The sequence below is a fragment of the Vipera ursinii genome, assembly GCF_947247035.1.
Source record: "Vipera ursinii genome assembly, chromosome: 1".
NCBI classification, from domain to species: Eukaryota; Metazoa; Chordata; class Lepidosauria; order Squamata; family Viperidae; genus Vipera; species Vipera ursinii.
The window spans coordinates 151,372,447-151,394,898 of NC_139512.1; the positions used below are offsets into that span (position 1 = coordinate 151,372,447).

Sequence of the window (22,452 nt, forward strand, 5' to 3'; positions counted from 1 at the left end):
GTGATTGTCTGCAAAGGATTTGCAACCAAGTATTAAAAAGGGAAAGTTTGATTTATGATTATTATTCTGTCCCATTACTATTGGTCCCTTACCAAGTGGGAGGCACATATGCCAACTGTTGTAATTCCTACACCGTTCACCTGAGTTGGATGTAAATACCCTCAAATTAAAGCTGACAGTCTGCAGTTAAAGCACATTGTGTTTGTTTCATTTCAAATTCATTGTGGTGGTGTATAGAGCCAAAGATGTTAGAATTGTGTCGATGTCCCAATATTTCTGGACCTGACTGTACATATTTTTCATGATCTCTGGGCATCAGACATTTCAGTGAATCTGAGCAAGTTTGTTGATAGAGATGCTCGGGCTAAATAAGGACGATGGACAATGACAGCCAGAATAACTGGTTTGGGATTAAATATCCAGATATTAGTGGCTAATTGAGGTGCGAGTCTGGATCAGATTATTCTCCTACAGTGTTAATGTATAGAGGGCCCGACAAAAAGCAGCTGATAATAAAAGCACCTGAGCTGAGAGTGCCTGAATAGCCACAGAAGTTTAGGACAAACTCATATAATCTTGAGCAAGCCTGAGGGCCTCAATGCTGCTACTAGGACTTTTGAATGCATTTGCAAGTAAAGGGAATAAGAAATGGCTGTGAAGGACAATCATTGCTACCAAGACAATAATTAGATAAGCAGGGATTGTGCTGGTTCCAAGAAACTAATCTGAGAAAACATATCAAACAAGCCCTTCCTTAGTTCACATGAAGATAAAGTGAGGGAGGGGGAAGCACATTCAGACATGCCAACTTTTGTTACAATAAGAGTAGTCTTGACCCTATATGGCATTTGTTTCTTAGTCTGGTTTACCTTGTAGAGTGACAGTACCACAGAAGAAGCACCTATGGACTTAGCAGGAAGCCGGGCACTCTGTGTGTTGATTGGGGGAAATTAGGGAAAAAATAGTCAGATACTCACTGTTACGTTTTCCTAAGTTAGTTATTGATAAACAGCAGTTGCCCAGCAATGCAATTTCCAGCCTCAGAAAGCAGAAACAGATGGAAAAATAATAGCTTTTCCTGTATTTATCTTTTTGCTCTGAATCAATTCCTTTGAATTATTTTCATTTCCAGGAAGAAAAGCAGAAGTACAAGGAAGGAAATTTCCCAAGCAAAACCCAGCCATACTCTTTAGTTACACTCCTTTCCACAGATTGTAATTTCCTATGATTGCTTGCTTTTATTCAGTAAAAGTACTTTATTTATACTTTAACAAACTGGTTTCTTTATATAAATATTTGCATATGAGTTCTCAAGGTGCACAGCCTCTTCCTTCTGTTCTCTTCACACCTTAAAGATATCTTCAGAAAACAAATGAAAAACAAGACTAAAATAAAATTTCTCAACAAGATCAATCAGCAAGAGATGATCCTGTCTAGTCTGCAAATATCTGAATAACTCCTAGATAGCAGCAAAAGATTCAAAAACATTCTCTTTGCTGCCATCTATGTTCAAGAAGTAGAAGCCATATCATAAAAAAAACAACGAAGTGTAAGCTTCATGGACTGTTCTGAAGCAAGTAAACTAACTGTAAAAAACCAGGTCTTTAGGACCCTTTAAAAAGCAATTATGAAGAGTCTTAGGAACACAAATTAAAAACAGGCACTTCTATAATAATAGAGCTGGCACTATGGCAGGAGTTCACCAGTCCGCTTCATTTTTTCTGGCAGTCTTTTGCATAGGCCTCTGAAACTGCTCAGAGAGTTCAGGTAAGTTCACATTAACGCAGACAGTTTTCCATTGAGAGCAGAAGTTATCAACTGCAATGCCAATATCACTTCTCACACTGGACATTAACAAGGAGGTAACACATCATTAGGCTCTTTTTTCATCCGTCCCTAAAACTGAGAAACCCATTGGTATCCTATTTACCAGTCTATCTTGCTACCCTGTATACTCCTACGTTTAGAAAATAGCCCACATTTTGTTAATTAATGTAGTTGACAAAAAAATAAGTAAGAATGCTGCTGATTAGGTGGACTGTTATTAAAAAGCAGGCAGACACAAAGAGAATGAGAAAAGATGATTACTTCCTTAAGTGTCCCAAACAAAGAACAAGGAAATTTTATTTCGGTTTGTACGTGACCACGGTGAAAATGCACACTCCTGAAAATAGCTAAATATAGCCCAAGAAGATTGTTTTGCCTAGGTTGCCTTGGAAAGTGTTGCCATAGCTGCGGGAAATATTTCTAGCAATCAAAAGGGAAAAGGTGAGCTTCCAAATTGCAAATATATATTAGTAGCGTTTACAAAGGTCTGAGATGCCAAGAATTTAGGGGTAAACGAATGACCTTATTCTCTCTCCCTCCCTCTCTCTCTCTCTCTCCCTCCCTTAATTTTCCCAAGGAACCACATGAGAAACTGAGACTGCTGTGGAGAGCTGAACCAATATTTATTTATTTTATTTTTATTTTTATTCCATTTATATCCCGCCCTTCTCCGAAGACTCAGGGCGGCTTACAAGCTGAGCAGTAGCCTTCATTCTATGTATATGCCTGCTTATTAGGGCTTTCACACACACCCCAAGCGGCATTATTACAAAGTCAGCTTAATTGCCCCCAACAATCTGGGTCCTCATTTTACCTACCTCGGAAGGATGGAAGGCTGAGTCAACCTTGAGCCTGGTGGGATGCGAACCTGCACTAATTGCAGGCAGCTGGTGTTACTTAAGGAGGCATTAGCCCACTGCTCCACCAAGGCTCTTTTTAGGGTTGTGAAGGGTTGTGAAGGTGCGCAGGCGCGCACACATGCACATACATAAATTGGGGGGGAGGAAATGGCAATTGGCTTCAAAATAAAAGCAATCCTCATAGGCTGGACAGAGATAGCCCAAGATCCGGATGTGGCCCGGGGTGGTGGTGTAAAATGCCGACGTCTGATGTAACCTGATACTTGATGAAGTGACATGGGATTAAAAACTGCATCTCTTTATGCAGAAATATTCATGCAAGGAGAGAAATCAACAAAACACCTATCCATTACGATGTGTGGAAATTACTGGTAATATTGCAGCGACAGAACTTTTGATGTTTTGCATATCTTTATGCATTTCAGTTATTTCTAATCAACAGTCTTAAAGTTCTGGCAATAAAATGCCACGGTGAGATAGCCAGGAGTTAATTTATATATTTGATTAATAATTAGGCAAAATTTATTCAGTGCTGATCTTATGTGGTAAATGTTTGCTCATGCTGAAATCTGGAATGGTGTCTGAAACCTAAATTGCAATATTTTAGCATCTCCCGCTTAACTCAGAGTAAAAAAAAACCATGACTACATATGACTCAACTCTATTGTTTCTTAAAACAACAGCAAACACGATGCTTTTAGAGTGATCAAACAAAACTCGGCCACCGGTAATGGCTAGCTTATACAACGTGATGGTAGCATGAGTCTTTCCCAACAGGTGAAGCAATACAGCCGTCATTAATTTGGGTCAGAGCAATCAAGGTTTCAGGCTTCACAGGAACAGGTTATTTTCAGAAACCAAACATTCAGCACCAGATGCTGAGACATGACATGAAACAAGACATGAGACTTCTGCGATCATTAGTCTAATCTTAGTTTCTTGGACAAAACCCACCAATGTATTACCAGAAATGTTTGAGAAACATTTTAGAAACTTTTAATCTTTGTATTACATTTTAGGGCCAGATGGTTTCCAATGATCTCTTATCTCATGTGGTTCAGCTATAATCCATTGACAGAAAAACTGGCTTTGAATACTGAATATTAAATATTGATATGTCTTGGTTCAAATAAGCTTTTTTTTTTACATGGTAGATATGTTAAGACAGGATTGTTTTCTTCTCTTTTTTGCCTGCTCTATAGTTTTTTGGCCAATTTCTGAATCTTTCTATACTGCTCAAAAAAATAAAGGGAACACAAGATAAGACATCCTACTATTAAATACAGTACATTGTGTTGTTTAAGTGTTCCCTTTAATTTTTTGAGCAGTATATATATAAAGAACTCCTTTTTATGACCCTGTAATCTTTTAATTCGGGATAGAGTTGGGGCAACTGGATGAAGCTGAGCATTTACTAGCTGGATGCCCTTCCTTATGCCTATGCAGAGTTCACAGCAGATATTTTTCCCCCTAGGAGAGAAACATCTGCCACTATCTAGGATTGAACTCTCAACTTTCTGACTGGGAGGTGAGTGTCTTTACCACTAGGCCACCCTGATGCTCATCTTTTGTATATATCAACAAGATTAAAAATCCCAACCCTTTGTTGTTGGGCAGACATGTCAAACACAAGGCCCGGGGGCTGGAAGTGGTTTCATGCGGCCTGCGAAGCCATCCTGGAAACAGTGAGGGAACGTCCCCCACTGCCTTGGCCCTGGCCCAGAGACCCTCCTCCTGCCAGAGACCCTCAGATCTGTCCCACTCCTTCCCGGGCCCCCATAGGCACCCTTGATGTGAACGATGTAGAGCTGGCCACGCCCACCCAGTAGGCCATACGCACTCTAGCCACGCCCACCCAGTAGGCCACACCCACCCTGGCCATACCCACCTGGCCCCCTGAGGGCAACCGCAATGCTGATGCAGCCCTCAATGAAATTGAGTTTGACACCCCTGCTGTTGGGGGTTCTCAGAACTATTCTCTGAGGTTTTGTAGCCCAGATATGGTCAGCTGAAAGATGAGCATTCTGCCATTCTCTTTTGAAGAGAACACTGTATCTGCTGAAACAGTTTAAGGCAGGCATGTCAAACTCCCGGCCCGCGAGCCGGATGCATCATGCAGAAACTGCACCTACCCCATTGCCGGCAATGGGGAAAAAGTCACGATATGTCACGCGACGTCACAGGACGTCACAAGTTTGGCATGCCTGGTCTAAGGCATGAAGAAATTAACTACTAAAATGTGATAAACTTAATCGCAAGGGCTATTCTCAAGGAGAGGTTTGATCACCAGGTTAAAAGTCTGTCTGCTCTAACCATTTCCCAGGAGATCTTAAATCTCAATACCTTCGGCAAAAGGTATTGCTGGGTTTACCTTTACAGGAGTGACTTTGTTGATCATTCTGGATTCTTTCTGTTGCATTTACTATTTCCTCAAAATCCAGCACTGCAGCCTTGCCTAGTCCAGCTGGGTAGCTTATTATCTTGGAAAACAAAGGTTTCTGCTCATCATCTGTGGATGACACATAAGATGATGACCTGCTTCTCTTTTCCACATAATGTTTCTCGATGGCCTGACAATGCCTGTTGCTGTCCACAGAATTCTCATCTTCTTTGTCATAATCTGTTAGAAGAGAAATTATTAGATAGATGCTATTTATTCCTGCCCTTGGGGAAATGGGGACTACTGTACATTATTACACCATTTAGCAAGCTTGTTCTGTTCAGAGGATAATGTTACTTCAGTGTCTTTTTATAGAACATGCCTGTAGGATTTACATCTATTTTCTGAAGCAGATCCTGCGACTCATCTCTAGTCCAAGCATCCTGGCTGATTTTTTTTTAAAAAAATGGTGAGTACAAATAAATACATTAAATGAGAACAAATTTTATTTGCATACATGATTCACCTTCTTTTTTCGCAGCACTTAATACGTTGTGATTTTTTTTAAAAAAACATTTCCAAACATTCCTAGGAAAGAAACATATGACTTTTGTTAAAAAGAGAATGGTTTATTTTGAATATTCATATCAGCTTGATAACAATACCTTACCCATTTTAATTAGGGCGAAAAAAACATGCAGGCTCTAAATTGCAATTGGGGCACTAATGTAGATTGTGTTGGGCTGATTTTTTTTCCCCCTCTTGGCTTCCTGGGGCTCAGAAACTTTGTTCACCTCCTCATATACAATTATGTGCATTTTCAAAACAGCTCTGTGGTTGAAAATGAAGGGATTATTATTTTTTAAATACACTTGCGAGAATGTAGGAATGATGGTATCTAGAACCTAGAGAGAGAATTTAATGCAAATGTGGATAATATTCCCAATCCATCGTAAAATTCTTCCTCTAACTAAAATAACATGATCTGAATCAGCTTTATGCTATATACATATGGTAACTTTTAAATACACATAACTTCTAAATACACATAGTCAACTCTGTAAATTTGTATAGGATGTCAGCCTTAAAATTCTCCAATTTATAATCAGTTTTTTATCCCCAAAACATAAACAATTTCTCTCTTATTTACTAAGATGTCTATTTTGTAATATATTTAGCAATCAGTAGCTAATGTTGTCAATCTGTATGCATCTGAGGAATGAAGCAAATTACACAGAACTCTCCACACTACATTTCCCCTTCAGTCTTCATAGGAAAACAACAACAACAGGTAACTCAAGCTGGATGATTATAGCTTAAATTTGTGATCTTACAAGGCTTGTTTAATACAGTAGAAAATCTTCATCTAATAATTTCAAGAATTGCAACTGGATGATCCAGGATAGCTTGTTCCAAATTCTGATTGCTACACGGACCTCTACCATCCATGATGCTAAAAACATATTTATTAATTTATTTAATAAATAACTATTACCAACCTTTCATTATTCCCCAGTTTTACTACTTGAGGTATCAATCTCATTCTGCCTAACAGTATGGGCAGCCTTGCTGGAAAAGGATTATCACAGTCATCTTGTGATCAAGACAATACCTGACCTACATTTTCCTCCTTAATCATGGCCAGCAGGTATGCGATAGCAAATGATTGCATTCTCTGCTCCAAAATGCACAACTGCCTACCTAAATTAGCTTCCTATAGGCAGGTTTAAACAGCATGTTGCCACTTTATCATTGCTCTTTAAGTATGTAGATGACCATCTACAGCAGGGCATCTTCAAACTCAGCCCTTTTATGACTCATGGACTTCTACTCCCAGAATTCCTCAGCCAGGCACGCTGGCTGAGGAATTCTGGGAGTTGAAGTCCAATAGTCAAAAAAGGACAGAGTTTGAAGATCCCTGATCTACAGTTCTGTCACTGGTAAACCTAGAATAGTATCATTGGTTGTCTATTTATCTACCCAACGTTTAAGCACCAGATCTTCAATATGTTTAGAAGAAAATATTTTAGGGCAGACTCATGTTTATCTTAATACTTATAAGTCCTGATTCATCCCAATCAAAGGAGACTGAATATGGACTATGTTAGAGATCATCAACAGATATATATATTCCTTTACCTATTTATTTATCTATTATATTTATATAGCTGTCCGTCTTACACAATACAACTATGGATGGTATAAAAAATACATCATAAAAAGCAACCATTAATAACATTCTTTGAAGAAGAACACCAGTTTGGATTACTAAAGTACCAAAGTAGCAGAAAAAGATATTATTACAGGTAATAATATCATAGACATTTCAATAATTCACTATTTCCTTGTAAATCTCTATTACTTTCTATTCTTCAGTATCAGTACTCCTCTAGAACCATATACGAAGGAACAGATTGATTATGTACCAGCCAAGCTGGTGCTGACTTTTAGTAACCTTAAAAATATTCTTTAGGAAGATCAGTCCCTAACCCGGTCCTTCAAGTTTTATATCAAGAAATAGGAAGCTATTTTTTTTTTTAAAAAAGCAAAACAAACTGATGCTATCTGAGATGCTCTACAGGATAAAATACCCAAAACAAATAAAATCCCTTTAATGAAAACTTAATTTAATTAAGGACAAGCCGAAGGGTACATGAAATATGAGAAACTATACTATTGCTAGTATCAGAAATAATATTTGTGAAAGATGTCTACAGTTTAATTAAGATTTTTTTATATTCTTCTTTTAATGCTGAACAAACATTTCTTATGAAGCAAATCTGCAATGCTGAATTAATTTCCTTATTCTTGGAAAATTAAGTGGCCAAGTTAGTAGAGGTAAAGGATGAAGGGAAGTATGCATTATCTATATTTTGTATGAAGCCAATATAGAAACAGTTGCTATAGAAACTACTGCAGTGAGAAAAAAGCTATGGTTTCAAAGAGGAACTAACCTCTTCAACTTCTGATACATAAAGAAAAATAAAATAAAATGACGTCATAACAAGGGTATCACAGGAATAGAAGGAAAATGCATATATCTGCTTTAACTGATTAAACCTAAATGTTGTTCACTGTCATAGTCATAAAATCTTCCCTTTCCTGGTTAATTCCATTTTTTGTGGTCTCCTTTGTGTCATTTATTTTTTTTAAGATTTAAAAGCCTCTTGGGTCAAGGATCTATTCCAGTGATGGCGAACCATTTAGAGACTGAATGCCCAAACTGCAACCCAAACCCCACTTGTTTATTGTCGGGTGGTGGGTGGGCGTGGCCCACTGGGTAGGTGTGCCCACTGGGTGGGTGTGGCTGCAGTGGTCATGGCAAACTGGGTGGGCATGGCCGGAGTGGGCATGGCCACCTCAATTTTGCTCGTGGGGAGGGACGCCTGTGGGGGCCGGGCAGGGTTGGGGGAGATCCAGGGCGTCTCTGGCGGGTGAGATGGAGGGCAGGAGGCTTGTCTTGTGGGGTGAGACAAGGCAAGGCAGAGGGCAGGGCAGGGGTGCCATTGTCACAGGGTAAGGCCAGGCAAGGCAGAGACCGGGGCAGTTGCTGCCTGACACCATCAGCCCCTGCACACAGTGAGTGCATGCCCTCGACTGGCACACTCTGAGGCTCTGCAGCCCTCTGCGAATACTGGGCCAGCCCTCCAGCAGCAGGCGGGGTAGAGGAGGGGGGATCCAGTATACCAGTTCCTTGCCTCTGCCCGGCTTGTTCTGTGGCCTCATGGCAGTGGCATTGGGCGCGATGCACAAGGTGGCAAATAGCCAGTTTCGGCACAATGTGGCTGTTTGCCACTGGCTGCGGCCATTTGCCACCTCGCGCATCACACCCAATGCCGCTGCCATGAGGCTGCGGAACAAGCCTCATGGCCGCGGAATTGGGCAGGAGGCAGCAAACGGCTGGTTTCGGTGTGACGTGACTCTTTGCCACCTCTCATATTGCGCCCAAGGCCGCTGCAATGAGGCTCGGCCGAAAGCGGCCGTGGAACAAGTGGGGCAAGTTCCCCCCTCACCTGCCCATTCAGCTACAGCTTTGCTGGCTGAGGAATTCTGGGATTTGAAGTCAACAAGTCATAAAAGGGCCAAGTTTGAAGACCCCTGATCTAAAATGGGATCTTGCGGCGGCCCCCAAATCAGCTGTTAAGCGGCCAGCTTGGATGCGAGTAACCGGCGGCACCCCGCGGCAGCCTGTAAAGCGGCCGATGATGGGCGGGCTGCAACGCGCAGTTTGCAGCCTTTTCTGGCTCGTTCAGACCGGCAGAGAGCATATACTAGCCGGCAGCTGCCGGTGGGATCTTGCGGCGGCCTCCAAATCAGCTGTTAAGCGGCCTGCTTGGATGCGCGGCATGTGGAAGCCTGCAACGGACATACAACGACCTGATCGATCTCCCTTCGATAGACAAACGGTCCGGCCCTGCAGCCACCTGCGGAGGAGCTGTAACGACCTGGGGCTGCCTACAAAGGTAGCCCGTCTGCCCATCTATAAGATCTTCGCGCTCCCCCCCCACGACAGAGGTCTGTGGGATGATGGCCACCGTCTGTAGGCTAGAGCGCCATTTAAAACCCTCCTATATCTGGTCTGGAGGGCGGAATTCACCAGGGACCACCTGAAGCTTTATTTGGAGGTGGGATGTGCCGAAAGGCCCCCGAGATAGCAGTTATCCTCTCGGGATCATACTTTAAGTCCAGATAATCCCTCCTTCATTTTTTCACCGGAGACTGACTACAGCCCCTCGGTCGCGATGACATCTTAGGCATGGAGATAGATGAACTACCACCGCTCATCACCGGAGCTACGAAGTTATCCACCAACAGACTATGCTAGCATTCACCGGACTCTCTCTCCTCCTGCGACCTACCCGGAGCTGGATGGTGACCCCCTGAGATCCTGATCACTGTGAGAGGGTGACCATGTTCTCAGGAGCCACTACTTCAGCTCTGTGGTCTTGATATGCAGTTGTTCCTACCAGCTCGTCCTTTACTCCTATTTCCACCTCTGATGGCTTACACCAGAAGTGAGCTACTTGCCCTGAGAGCTTCCCCACTCTCTCAGAGATGGCCATCAGACCTACGCCGCCGTTTCCTTAATGACGGGTCCTGGGACCCCGAGAGGTGGCATGGCGCCAAGAAGAGGCTCTTGGGTTTTCTTTTAAAATTTTTTGAAGGGTTAGGGAGGGGGGAGGGTCAGGCCCAGCAAATCGAGGGGAAGATCCCACCGGACCTGTCTCAGCCTAAGTTGGCCAATGGTCGCGGCAATATGAGGGCCAAGGAGAGTCTTGTAAACCAGGGGGATGGGACAGGGATACCGATCCCCACAGTAATTGGGAATGGCAGCAGATGGAGGAGCAGAGGGTCATATCGTATTGTGAGATCACGCCAACGCTATCTTCTTGCTGTGGCGCGCTCTGACCCTCTGGCTCCCGCTTGCTGCCCTGGGGAAGAGGGAGGTCTGACTCCTGAGCTCAGGCTGATCTATTTTAATGCCAGGTCTGTTGTGAATAAAGCTCCCCTCATCCATGACTTGATCGAGGAGGAAGGCGCAGACCTGGCATGCATCACGGAAACCTGGCTGGGCCCAGAGGGAGGGGTCCCTCTGACTGATTTATCCCCTCCAGGTTTCCATGTGCTACATCAACCTCGAGCTCAGGGTAGGGGAGGTGGCGTGGCAATCGTTATCAGAGAGACCCTCCATCCGCGGGAGGCCACTGCCCCTCAGATAGACGGATGTGAATCCCTCCTCTTAAGGTGGGGTCCTGGTGGTCAGTTGGGCCTACTTCTGGTATACCTCTCTCCAAGCTGCACAGCAACGGTTCTACCCAAGCTACCTGACGCCATCTCAGGATTGGCGGTCGAATTTCCAAAGCTTATGGTACTGGGAGACTTTAATCTACCTTCCCTGGGCAGTGCATCACAAGTGGCCCGAGAGTTCATGGCCTCCATGACGGCCATGGACCTTACTCAAATTACTCAGGACCCAACTCACGAGGGAGGAAACATGCCGGATCTAATTTTTGTCTCTGGGCAGTGGCTAAATGGGCTGGGTGGGGTTACTCCAACATCACAACCCCTTTCATGGACAGACCACTACCTCCTGCGGTTGGGCCTCCGTCACGTCACCCCCCGATGTCAGGAAGCGGAACCGACCAGGTGGTTCCGCCCCAGGCGCCTGATGGACCCAGATAAATTCCAGATGGCGCTTGGACCGATTCCCACCTCCCTCTCCCACAACCCGGTCGAGTCCTTAGTTAATGCCTGGCAACAGGCTGCTTCGGAGGCGCTCGACCGCGTTGTCCCTTTGCGGCCTCTGACCCGGCGCAAGTCCCGACTCGCTCCTTGGTTCTCCAAGGACCTGCGGGAGATGAAGCGCCAGAGAAGGGGCCTAGAGAGCATTTGGAGAGCCAGTCGGTCTGAGTCTGACCGAACACAGTTAAGATCCTTTTCTAGATCCTATCTTGTGGCAATGAGGGTGGCAAAGCGCGCCTACTTCACCACCCTCATTGCGTCCGCAGATAATCGCCCGGCCGCCCTATTTAGAGTGGTCCGCTCCCTTTTAAGTCAAGAGACGGGAGAGGACCCCCTACATGGACGGGCTGAGGAATTTAGTAAATATCTGGTGGACAAAATTGCTCAGATTCGGGCTGGTCTGGACTCTGACTGGGCAGTATCTAACGAGAGGAAAACGATGAAGTTGGCCAAGTACATTTGGGAAGAGTTCGATCCTGTGACTCCAGATGAAGTGGACAAGATCATGGGGAAACTAAGTGCCGCCACATGTTTGTTGGACCCGTGTCCCTCCTGGCTAGTCTATGCTTCTCGGGAGGTTACACGAGGCTGGCTCCTAGCAGTTATCAATGCCTCACTGAGTGAAGGGTACTTCCCTGCTGCCTTGAAAGAGGCGGTGGTAAGGCCCCTCCTCAAGAAACCGGCACTGGACCCAGCTGTTTTAAACAACTTCCGTCCTGTCTCCAACCTTCGCTTCCTTGCGAAGGTCGTTGAGAGCGTGGTGGCACGACAGCTCCCTTTGAACCTGGAGGAAGCTGAATATCTAGATCCGTACCAATCGGGTTTCAGACCAGGGCACAGCACGGAGACGGCATTGGTCGCGCTGGTGTATGATCTCTGGCGGGCCCGAGATAGAGGTTATTCTTCTGTCCTGGTCCTATTAGATCTATCAGCGGCTTTTGATACCATCGACCATGGTATCTTACTGCGTCGTCTTGAGGGGCTGGGAGTGGGAGGCACCGTTCTGCGTTGGTTCTCCTCCTACCTCTCGGACCGTTCGCAGACGGTGTTGGCAGGAGGGCAGAGGTCAAGCCCTAGGCCTCTTAATTGTGGAGTGCCTCAGGGTTCGGTGCTCTCGCCCCTCCTGTTCAACATCTATATGAAGCCGCTGGGAGAGATCATCCGTAGCTTCGGGGTGAAATATCATCAATATGCTGATGATACCCAGCTATTCATCTCCACCCCGAAACAACCCAGTGATGCCCCGTTGTCTGGAAGCGGTACAGATTTGGATGGGAGAAAACAGGCTTCGACTCAACCCGGCCAAGACTGAGTGGCTGTACATACCGTCATCTCGTTTAGTCCAAGAGGTTCCATCTCTGACTATAGGAGGAGAGATGTTACCTCCCATTGATAAAGCACGCAATCTGGGCGTCCTCCTAGATTCACGACTCAGTTTTGAAGATCACATTGGAACCGTGGCTAGGGGGGCATTTGCCCAGATTCGTCTTATATACCAATTGCGCCCCTTTTTGGACCGAGATGCCCTACGTACAGTCACCCACGCACTCGTTACCTCCCGTATTGATTACTGTAATGCTCTCTACATGGGGCTGCCCTTAAAGACCACCCGGAGGCTTCAGCTGGTGCAGAATGCAGCTGCACGGGTTGTGATGGGAGCTTCCCGATACTCCCATATTACACCCCTCCTGCGTGAGCTGCATTGGCTACCAGTTGCCCTCCGGGTGAGATTTAAGGTGCTGGTACTTACCTTTAAAGCCCTACATGGCTTAGGTCCGGGATACTTGCAGGACCATCTGCTGCCGGGAACAAATTCCCATCGTCCAGTACGCTCACACAGAGAAGGCCTCCTCAGGGTACCGTCAGCTAGGCAATGTCGGCTGGCGACCCCCAGGGGGAGGGCCTTCTCTGTGGGAGCACCAACCCTATGGAATCAGCTCCCCCCTGAGCTTCGGATAGCCCAAAACCTCCAATCCTTTCGCCGCGGCCTCAAAACACACCTGTTCCACCAAGCTGACCTAGACTGACAGGCATTTTAATTAATTTATATTTAGTATTTTTAATTCATTTTTAAATTCTCTAATTTTTTATTGCACTGATGTTCTCAATTTCATTTTATCTTGATTTATGCACTTATTATATGTTTTATTGTGAGCCGCCCTGAGTCCTTCAGGAGATAGGGCGGGATATAAATCCCATCAATAAATAAATAAATAAATAAATAAAATGTTGAAAGTTGATCTAGATGTGAAATATTTCCATTTGGACATGGCATAGTAGAACAAAAAAACAACATGAGAATAGCAAAACTGAACTTCCTGGAGGCAAAGAAAGCAAGAGCAATTTTGACATTTATGTGTTCTCTGAAATGGAAGTTAAGGATTGCTTCCTAAAATAGTGGATATATAGTTTGTCCTGGATTCTTGTTCCAACAGAGTCTTCACTGTTTCATATTATTTATTTGTTTGTTTTACTAATGAAATCTGTCTTTCCTTTTACAGATGGGCAAGTCTGGAGTCAAACCAAAGAGTTAATTTTTGCTGACTTCCACTGTTCTTAGTAGATCAGCAGGGTGTAGCACTTGGAGGAGTGAAGTCATAGCAGTAATTTATGTGGCATCCTGGAAAAAATCTATTAAAAATTCATAATGGATATAGGACAGAAAGTTACTTTTTCTTCTTCAGCATGTTTTAATATTTATTTAGTTACTGAAGGTCACCCAGGGATATAATCTTGGGCAACAATTTCTCAATGGGGGAGGAGGGGGAGAGCAGTTTAAATAGTTTATGAAGGCATTTTCTCTTGACAGATTTTGTTGCCTCTTTTCTTTTGGCTTCATGCTTTAGAGACGCCCTTTGATGAAAGAAAACACAGTACTTCTTCTTGAATAGGATACAGGCAACTTGGAAAACATGTTTTATACTGCATGAACCTTTCAGAAATACATTACATTAGAATTATAGTGCAATAAGGTGAAAGCCCCAATTGTTTAATTTCATTAACTTTGAAATTGCACATAATGTCTACTTAGCAATAATCACCACTGAATCCAATGGAGGTTATTCCCAAGTAAATGTGTATGGAAATGCGGTAAAAGAAATTTAGGTCAAATAGGCATTTTAGCCAGATAAAAAGATATTAGCTCTATCTGTGCACTAAGATGTTTGAGCACACTATGATAATCTCTGAGTCTTAGACAAATTTAGTATAGGTTTATGTGATTATTCTTTAAAAAAACATCATTTAGTATATGAAGGCATCCTTACCTTTCTCCATGTCACTTTCAAAAGACAATTTCCTTCTTCGGAGTTTACCATTGTCTCCATCCGAATCATTTGTGGTCTGTCGCCTTACTCCGAGATCAGCCTTGAAAAGGAAGATATCCATATATGGCAGATCAGAGACATATGACTTTATTTATACAACTCTTCACTTGTTTACTTTGAGATGGATTCAGAACTCTACTGTCCATAGATGGAAGGGTTCCTTCTATACACAGAAAGCTTTTGAACCATGGAGAGATATGAAATGGTCTCTCTTCTACTTCTCCTAGGCAGAATAGAATATTCCAATGCCCAGCATTTTGTCTATATGCAAACAACAATAACAAAAGTAGTAATTCCTTTTCTGAGTAAGTCTCACAATTTATATTAGATGTATGGGTGATATTGAAGAGGAGATGATATTGAAGATTCTTTTTTTGAAAAGAATGTTAATTATCAGCACTGGAATACTAATTAACATCCCCTTTACATCTTGTTCTCTGAGTAACTATTTAAAGTTGTTTATTCTTTTTTAAACAGAGTGAAGAAAAAAACTGAAAACAACCCCTTATGGATTGTTTATTTCAGACAGTAACGTAGTAGTAAATTATAATTCGCTATGATGTTTAATTAAAAGTAAAGGTAAAGGTTCCCCTGCACATGCGTGCTAGTCGTTTCCGACTCTAGGGGCCGGTGCTTATCTCCGTTTCAAAGCCAAAGAGCCAGCGCTTGTCCAAGGATGTCTCCGTGGTCATGTGGCCGGCATGATTAGACACCAGAGGTGCACGGAACGCTTTTACCTTCCCACCGTAGTGGTCCCTATTTTTCTACTTGCATTTTTACGTGCTTTCGAACTGCTAGGTTGGCAGAAGCTGGGACGAGTAACAGGCGCTCACTCTGTTATGTGGCACTCGGGATTCGACCCGCCAAACTGCCGACCTTCTGATCGACAAGCTCAGTGTCCTAACCCACTGAGCTTCCTTCTATCATTGAGCCAGTGACAGAGATGTGACTTTCATAGCTAAAAAATCAGCTTTTCTTTTGGTGACTGCCATTTCTTCTAATATTTAATTATCTCTGCTCTTTGTCAAGAATTTCTGAGATATACATAGCCATTTTTCACTAAACAGAAACAGAACAAAACAAGAAAACAAAACAAAATAGGAGATAGAAAGCAAAAGGCCTCTGTCTTCTCAATACAGGAAAGATGAAGGCAAAAGTTCTTAGAGAAGTTTAGCATGGTTTGCCCTTGACTCCTTTCTAGGGCAGAGAGAGAATGGTTGGCCCAAGGTCACCAGCTGCCTTTTGCGCAAGGTAGGATTAAACCCATCATCTCCCAGCTTCTAAGCACTACATTATGCTAGCTCTGCAAATGCCATTTTCTTGGTAAATCATAGAATCGTATGGCTGGAAGGAATCTTGGAGGTCTTCTTAAAAAATGGCTGTCCAATCTTTTCTTAAAAACTCCCATCGATGGAGTCTCTTGTATATCTTAAAATATTTACAATCCTTGATAGGAAATTTCTCCTTAGTCCAGATTGGATCTCTCTTTAATGAGCTTCCACCCATTGCTTCTTGTCCTACCCTCAGGTGCTTTGGAGAATAAGTCGGCCCCATGTATTTAATAAACTCATTGCTCATTAAAATACAGATTACAATTTACAGCAGTTTTGCCTATTGTGGATATCCTCTAGATCAGGCATGTCAAACTGCCGGCCCGCAGGCCGGATGCATCATACTGAAACCGCGCCCACCCCATTGCCAGCAATGGGGAAAAAGTCACGATACGTCGTGTGACATCATGTGACGTCATGACTTTGAAATGTCTGCTCTAGATCAGCATTTTTCAAACTTGACGACATTTAAGCTGTGTGGATTTTTAAGATGAACTCCCAGAATTCCCCACCCAGCACCAGATGCATGGACTTCAGCTTCTAAAATTCCCTAGCCAGCTAGGGAATGCTGAGAATTTTAGGAAATTTTGTTTAAAGATACAGACAGAACCCACATTGGAGATTTACAAAATTGTTATGGAAATTCTGTGTAACCTAACTCTTTTGTCTGACTTTAATTAAAATTTTAATGTTCCCCTGTTACTCTACAGGTTTCACTAGGTCTAAAGTACTCCTCAATAATGGGTTTTAAAAAGATATATAATTTAACTCTCACTTAATGAGACCATCATTCATTGCGTCATTTGCATTCATATAGTAAGTTCAGTCTACTTCCTTTGTGGATTGACATGAACCTTAAAAAACTTTCTATTCTTCCTCTTTGCTTGGAGACTAAAACAAAAGTTAGCACATTTTTTATTCCCTAGAATCTTTCTGTGATTTGTAGAATTAGAGCGGGCCTTTTGGACCCTCAAGAACCACCCATATAGTATACAGGTAGCATCCTCAATACATGGCTGACTAGTATCTGCCTAAGTGAATTTAATGAAAGGGAGATTACCTATTTCTAGGACATTTGGTACAATTATCCAACTGCTTTTATTGCTAGGTACCATTTTCTATCTATCTTCTGGAATCTCCTTTTTTTTGTAATGCAAGTTAAATATTTTTTGCATCCTGTATGATGAAATAAAAAAGGTCTTGATCTTCTAGGTGATATCACATTAAAAGAGTACTGTCATACCTCCTCTCAAATGGCTTTTCGCACAGCTAAACACAGCAAGTTCCTTCAATTACCCTTCACAATTTCTGGTCCTCCAAAGACAATTGACGGGAGTTTTCGAGAAAAGACAGTACCCTTTCTCCTATTCCAATTCCACTGAATTCTGCTTAAATGTGTGGTGCCAAGAAATGGATTCATGGCCTAAAATGGGGTTTACCTCAGCAAGAGGTCACAAGATGGAAGTGGGAACCATAAGCAGCTTTTCTTTTGCATTCCCACTTAAATGACTAACGATGGGCATTAAAAATACATCTGACTGTTAGTCTTCCTTTCTCCCCCCCCCTGCTTTCAAGAAGCAGGGGGGAGAAACTGGGAAACAGGGCTCTGACAGGATGTTCAAATGAGGGACAACCTCATTCAGGAAAGGTACAACCCAACAAGTTCTAGACTCCCAAGTGCAGATGGTAAGGAGCAAGGAACAAAACAAAACAAAACAAAACAAAACACAACACCATTATATACGAGCAGAAGCTCTTTAAATTGTGGATGACTAAGGAAAAACAGCCAAACAGTGCTTAACAAGAGTAACATTTTGCTACTTATTGGAATTCAAATTTGACCAGCTGAAACATCTACGGTACTGTGCTGTATGGATAGGCACTGGAGATACATGTAGCTTGTATTGTGGCTCGAAATTGAGATGATGGAAACAGGAAGAAGGAGGAAAGAGACGGAGGAGGAGAAATGTACTGTATGCAAGGTGAAGCAGAGACTACAAGTAATGAGAAAAATATGGCTAGTAGGATAATTTAGGTAGTAATCTAGAGCTATTACATTATAGATAAACAGAGAGGGAGGGAGAGAGATAGAGGGAGAGACTGAGAGTCATTGTCTTTACTGAGATTGAATTTCAGATTGTGGATCCATTATTTTGAAAACTGAGGCATGGATAATCTTATTTATAATGTCCTTAGTTTCTAAATATGTCATGTAATAGAATTGCTGTTCTTTTCTCTGCTGTATAACTGCTTTTTTCTACATGTTTCTATGTATCAACCTATGTACGTATCTATGATCAATATATCTGTGATCAAACAGCATGTTCTTCATGATCTAGTCCCTTATCATGAAAATAAACAATGCAAAAGGAGAGAATTTTACTACGTTTTTTTGCTAATCAATTTTTATTATGGCCACAAACTATATTCTTTCTTTCTTTCTTTCTTTCTTTCTTTCTTTCTTTCTTTCTTTCTTTCTTTCTTTCTTTCTTTCTTTCTTTCTCTCTCTCTCTCTCTCTCTCTCTCTCTCTCTCTCTCTCTCTCTCTCTCTCTCTCTCTCTCTCTCTCTCTCTCTCTCTCTTTCTAGACAATTTGTAGATGTTGTTTTTGCCTTAATTTCATCAAGGAGGGAATGGCAAACCACTTCTGAAAACCATTTGCCAAGAAAACTGCAGTGACCTGTCCAGGCAGCCTCTGAGATCGGACACAACTGAACAGAATAAAAAGAAAAAAACTTCACTCTAATTGGGAAATGAGAGGATATCCCAACTCTGTAATTAACATACTTTTGCATTTTCATGTCTCAAGTTGAAAGTGAGTTCTAAATTGGTGAGAAACAGGTCTGAAAATTCAGGATACATATCCAAAACCTCTAATAAGTCTTCTCGCTGGATTTTATGCAAGTCACAGTAGGTTAGTGCTCTCACATCTGCATTTGACTTTCCTGGTTTTGCATAAAGATGGACCATCTCTCCAAAAATGTCGTTTTTGCCTGTAACAGTAATGGCACAGAAAAGCACGGTAATTACAAGAATTCATATTTGTCCCCCTCCCAGAAAGCTTAAAAAAAGAAGACAGAAATGTCTAAAAATGATTGTTTAACCACCGGTTATTTATTTTCCTGTAAAAAAAACACAAAAAACTTCCTCTCTGGAAATCTCACTAACAAATCAATGCAGGTATAATAGAATAACACAATCCACTGTGATTAAAGTCTTTCCCATATTTACTTAATGGATGCCATTTTCTGCAGAAGGTTGTTATTGCTTGAACAGAATTAATTGGGCTTTTAGCTGTGGAGATAAAGCTGCAATTATTTATGATCCTCATAAAAGATCCTTGTAAAACTTTGCAAGGAGCATATGATGATTCAAACCCTTGGAAGTAAGGATGGTTGAGTTCTGAAGTCAAGATGTGTGCTGGAAACATATTCTTTCCATCAGGTATTCATCAATTATGGCAATAATTGTTGGCAGTCCCTAAAGCAGAGGTCCCCAACACCCAGTCCTATAGGGCCGTGGCATGCCAGCAACCAGTCCACATAAACAAGCAAAGCCCCACACAAAACCACACTTTCTGGTCCGCAGAAAAACCTTTCTCTATGAAACCGGTCCCTGGTGCCCAAAAGGTTGGGGACCTCTGCCCTAAAGGATGAGCACTAAAGTTTCATCACTGTTAAGGCGTTTTCTGTATTTTGTAATTTGGAATATCTAAACTGTGGACAGGTATTTTTCCACTAGCATAGTAGTAGTGTACATCTGATCCTAATGTAATTCAAGCTTAATTTTGTTTTGTTAAATTATAGTAGTTGCTTTTCTGAGAGTCAGAACCTAGAGCTGCTTTAACTGTTTGATGTAGGAGACAAGCAGGCAGGGGGGGGCAGTTAAATGTCTCCTTACAAGCTTAGAGTCCTTACATTGCCACAAACAATCCAAATCCAACCTTACTTGAATTCCATTGACCAACAGAATTCAAGAGAGGTTGGACTTAGATCGTTTGTGGAAATGTAAGGACTCTAAGCTGATGACATGTTTAACTCCACCCCACAGCTCTGCCTGCTCTTCTCCTCACAATGACATATTCCTTTTCTCTAAATTTTATGTAATTTACATTTTATGAAAAGGAAAAAAAATATTGGATTCAATATGATATTAATGCATATTCTCTTTTTATTAATTCCATTATATGCAGTACTGATTCTGCTCTTGGAAAGGAATCTGATCAAACCATGAAACATTTCCTGATGTAATAGTATTTTTGAATGCTTACCAAGAATTGCTACAACCATGTCATTCTTGAGGATTTCAATGGAGCCTCGGGAAAGGAAGTAAAGTGCAGTCAGAATATCGCCACAATGGACTAGTGTGTCCCCAGGAGGTGAATGAGTTGTCTTAAACTTCATAGCCAGAGCCCGGAGACACCCTTTACTCGCCCCCTGGAAAGCTTTGCAGTTCTGAAGTAAACTTTGGTTGAGGTGGAGACAGATATCAGCTTGCAAACATTCTGGAAACCCCTTTAGGACCTGATGAAGACAATGTAAGAGTTTAGTACAACCAAGCTGCTTGGCCTATAGTTTGGGAATATCATTTCCTTGTTCAATCAGGTGCCAGATAAACTGGCACGAGATCTGTAATACAACGGAGATGAAAACATAATCAGAAATTTGATTGGCAGCACCGATAGGGGCAAAAGCATTCATGTTTGATCTAGGTTGCAGTCGCAGGATGTTCTTTTATTTAGCTAGCTGGATCAAAACCATCAGAATTGGATTTCTCTCTACACATTAATAACTCACTATAAGGTGATTATGTCCAGATTCTTAATTTGATACATCCCTGATGATTAGGCCTGTCTTTTGGAGGGCATGAGTTCTGGTCATGCTGAGATGGCAACCCTGTGCTCCCCAAGGACATTGGAAAGAGAGGAGACTAAACCTTATGGGACACCACATGAGAGAAGTGGGATGAATCATGAGTCATGTGAAGGGAGTAAGATGAAAAAGATGTATGTTTCAATGACCCAAAGACGGAGCCAGCTTGTGTTGGAAGAAAGAATAATTGAATCTTATGAAAGGAAACCAATTAATGAGGCTGATGCAATTCTTCAAAAAGGGATGTTTTACTTTTGCGCTGGCTTTTAAGGAAATCCTCCCATTGCCTCCCCCCACCCCCTCGCCCCCAGGCAGCACTGATTCAGGCCAGGCCCAGCAAAAGCTTCCTTTTGAAGTTGTGGGTCCCTGACGTAGGAAAAGTGAACAGACAGAGGGGAGGCCCAGATTTGACTTTGCTTAATTTGGAGGTTTATGGAAGCAGCGGGACATCTGTTATTTGCTGCAAAGGACCAAGCTTGATGTAGGTTAAACGTTTCTGCTTTTAGAAGAAGCAAAGAATATTTTTGCTCATGGTGGAGATGGATACTTGATTAGTGGAATAGCAGCAGGTAGGATCAAGGAATCTGCTTCTTCCTTTCCTTGCTCCAACCTCGATACCAGCAGCCCTTGGATGCTGTGAACCTGCACTGAGGCACTTCCTTTGATTGCTAATGGCAGCTTAACATGAATTATTTTGTTAGGCCTGGTTCAAGGGAAGAGAAATCCACTCCCACTCTGCCTTCTGCGATTATGAAAATGATCAATCCATCTCTGCCAACAATCTTTTGATGTCTCTGAAACCTGGCAGAGTCAAAGAGAGTATCCCACCAACCTTTTCTTTCCTTTGCCTTTGCCCTGTTAAAAAAAGTACGCTTGGCACTGGTTGTGGAGTTTTGAGGGCAGCTGAAAACCTTTTTCACTTTATTGATATTCACAGTTCTAAAAAAAATCATTGCAGGCTCTCCAAAAGCAGAGCTGTGTTCCTGAACCCAGGAGAGAGGGATTGCAATTCCCTCTCAAACAAAAGCTGCACAATCTGAACCTTGCATCTCTTCCTTTCTTCCCTATATCACTGGTGCATTATGAAGGAGGGCTCAATTACAAAAGTACGAAAGTACTCTTCAGCTTGTGACCCAAATAGAATGAGATTTTACATCTATCTATCTATCTATCTATCTATCTATCTATCTATCTATCTATCTATCTATCTATCTATCTATCTATCATCTATCTATCTACCAACTACTTTAAAGGGATTTGATACTTTTGTATGTTTCACATATTACATTTAAATGCGTATTAATTAAATGATGTAGCATAATGCCAGTGTATAAATCTTTAAGTTTTTGTTCCATTTCAGCACAACAAAGTTTGGTGCAGCCATTTAAAGATTCATATCCAAAAACATCGATCTTATTCCTCCGGTATTAATAAGCAAAATACGGATGATTGTTATATTTGATGGGAGAATATCATTTCATCAAAGCAAAGCTATGCATTAAGAAATGACTTTACATAAATAGGACTTGTGCTGCAAAAGAACAAAAAGTAACTATCATGTAAAATTCTACAGTTTAATGTCTTAGGGCCAGGATTGCCATTTCAAAGTTCAGGA

General features: G+C 42.2%; 1 protein-coding gene across 1 annotated transcript in view; it reads right to left on the bottom strand.

Annotated features, from left to right (window-relative positions):
* Positions 1 to 22,452, bottom strand: part of KCNH7 (potassium voltage-gated channel subfamily H member 7) — a 340,601-nt gene that overhangs the window by 27,009 nt on the left and 291,140 nt on the right. The window contains exons 10-13 of the mRNA XM_083348517.1: positions 20,237 to 20,489; positions 18,754 to 18,959; positions 14,577 to 14,676; positions 5,059 to 5,307 (exon numbers count right to left, since the gene is read on the bottom strand). Of these exons, the coding sequence (XP_083204643.1) occupies positions 5,059 to 5,307; positions 14,577 to 14,676; positions 18,754 to 18,959; positions 20,237 to 20,489 (808 nt within the window). The remainder of the gene's footprint in view (positions 1 to 5,058; positions 5,308 to 14,576; positions 14,677 to 18,753; positions 18,960 to 20,236; positions 20,490 to 22,452) is intronic.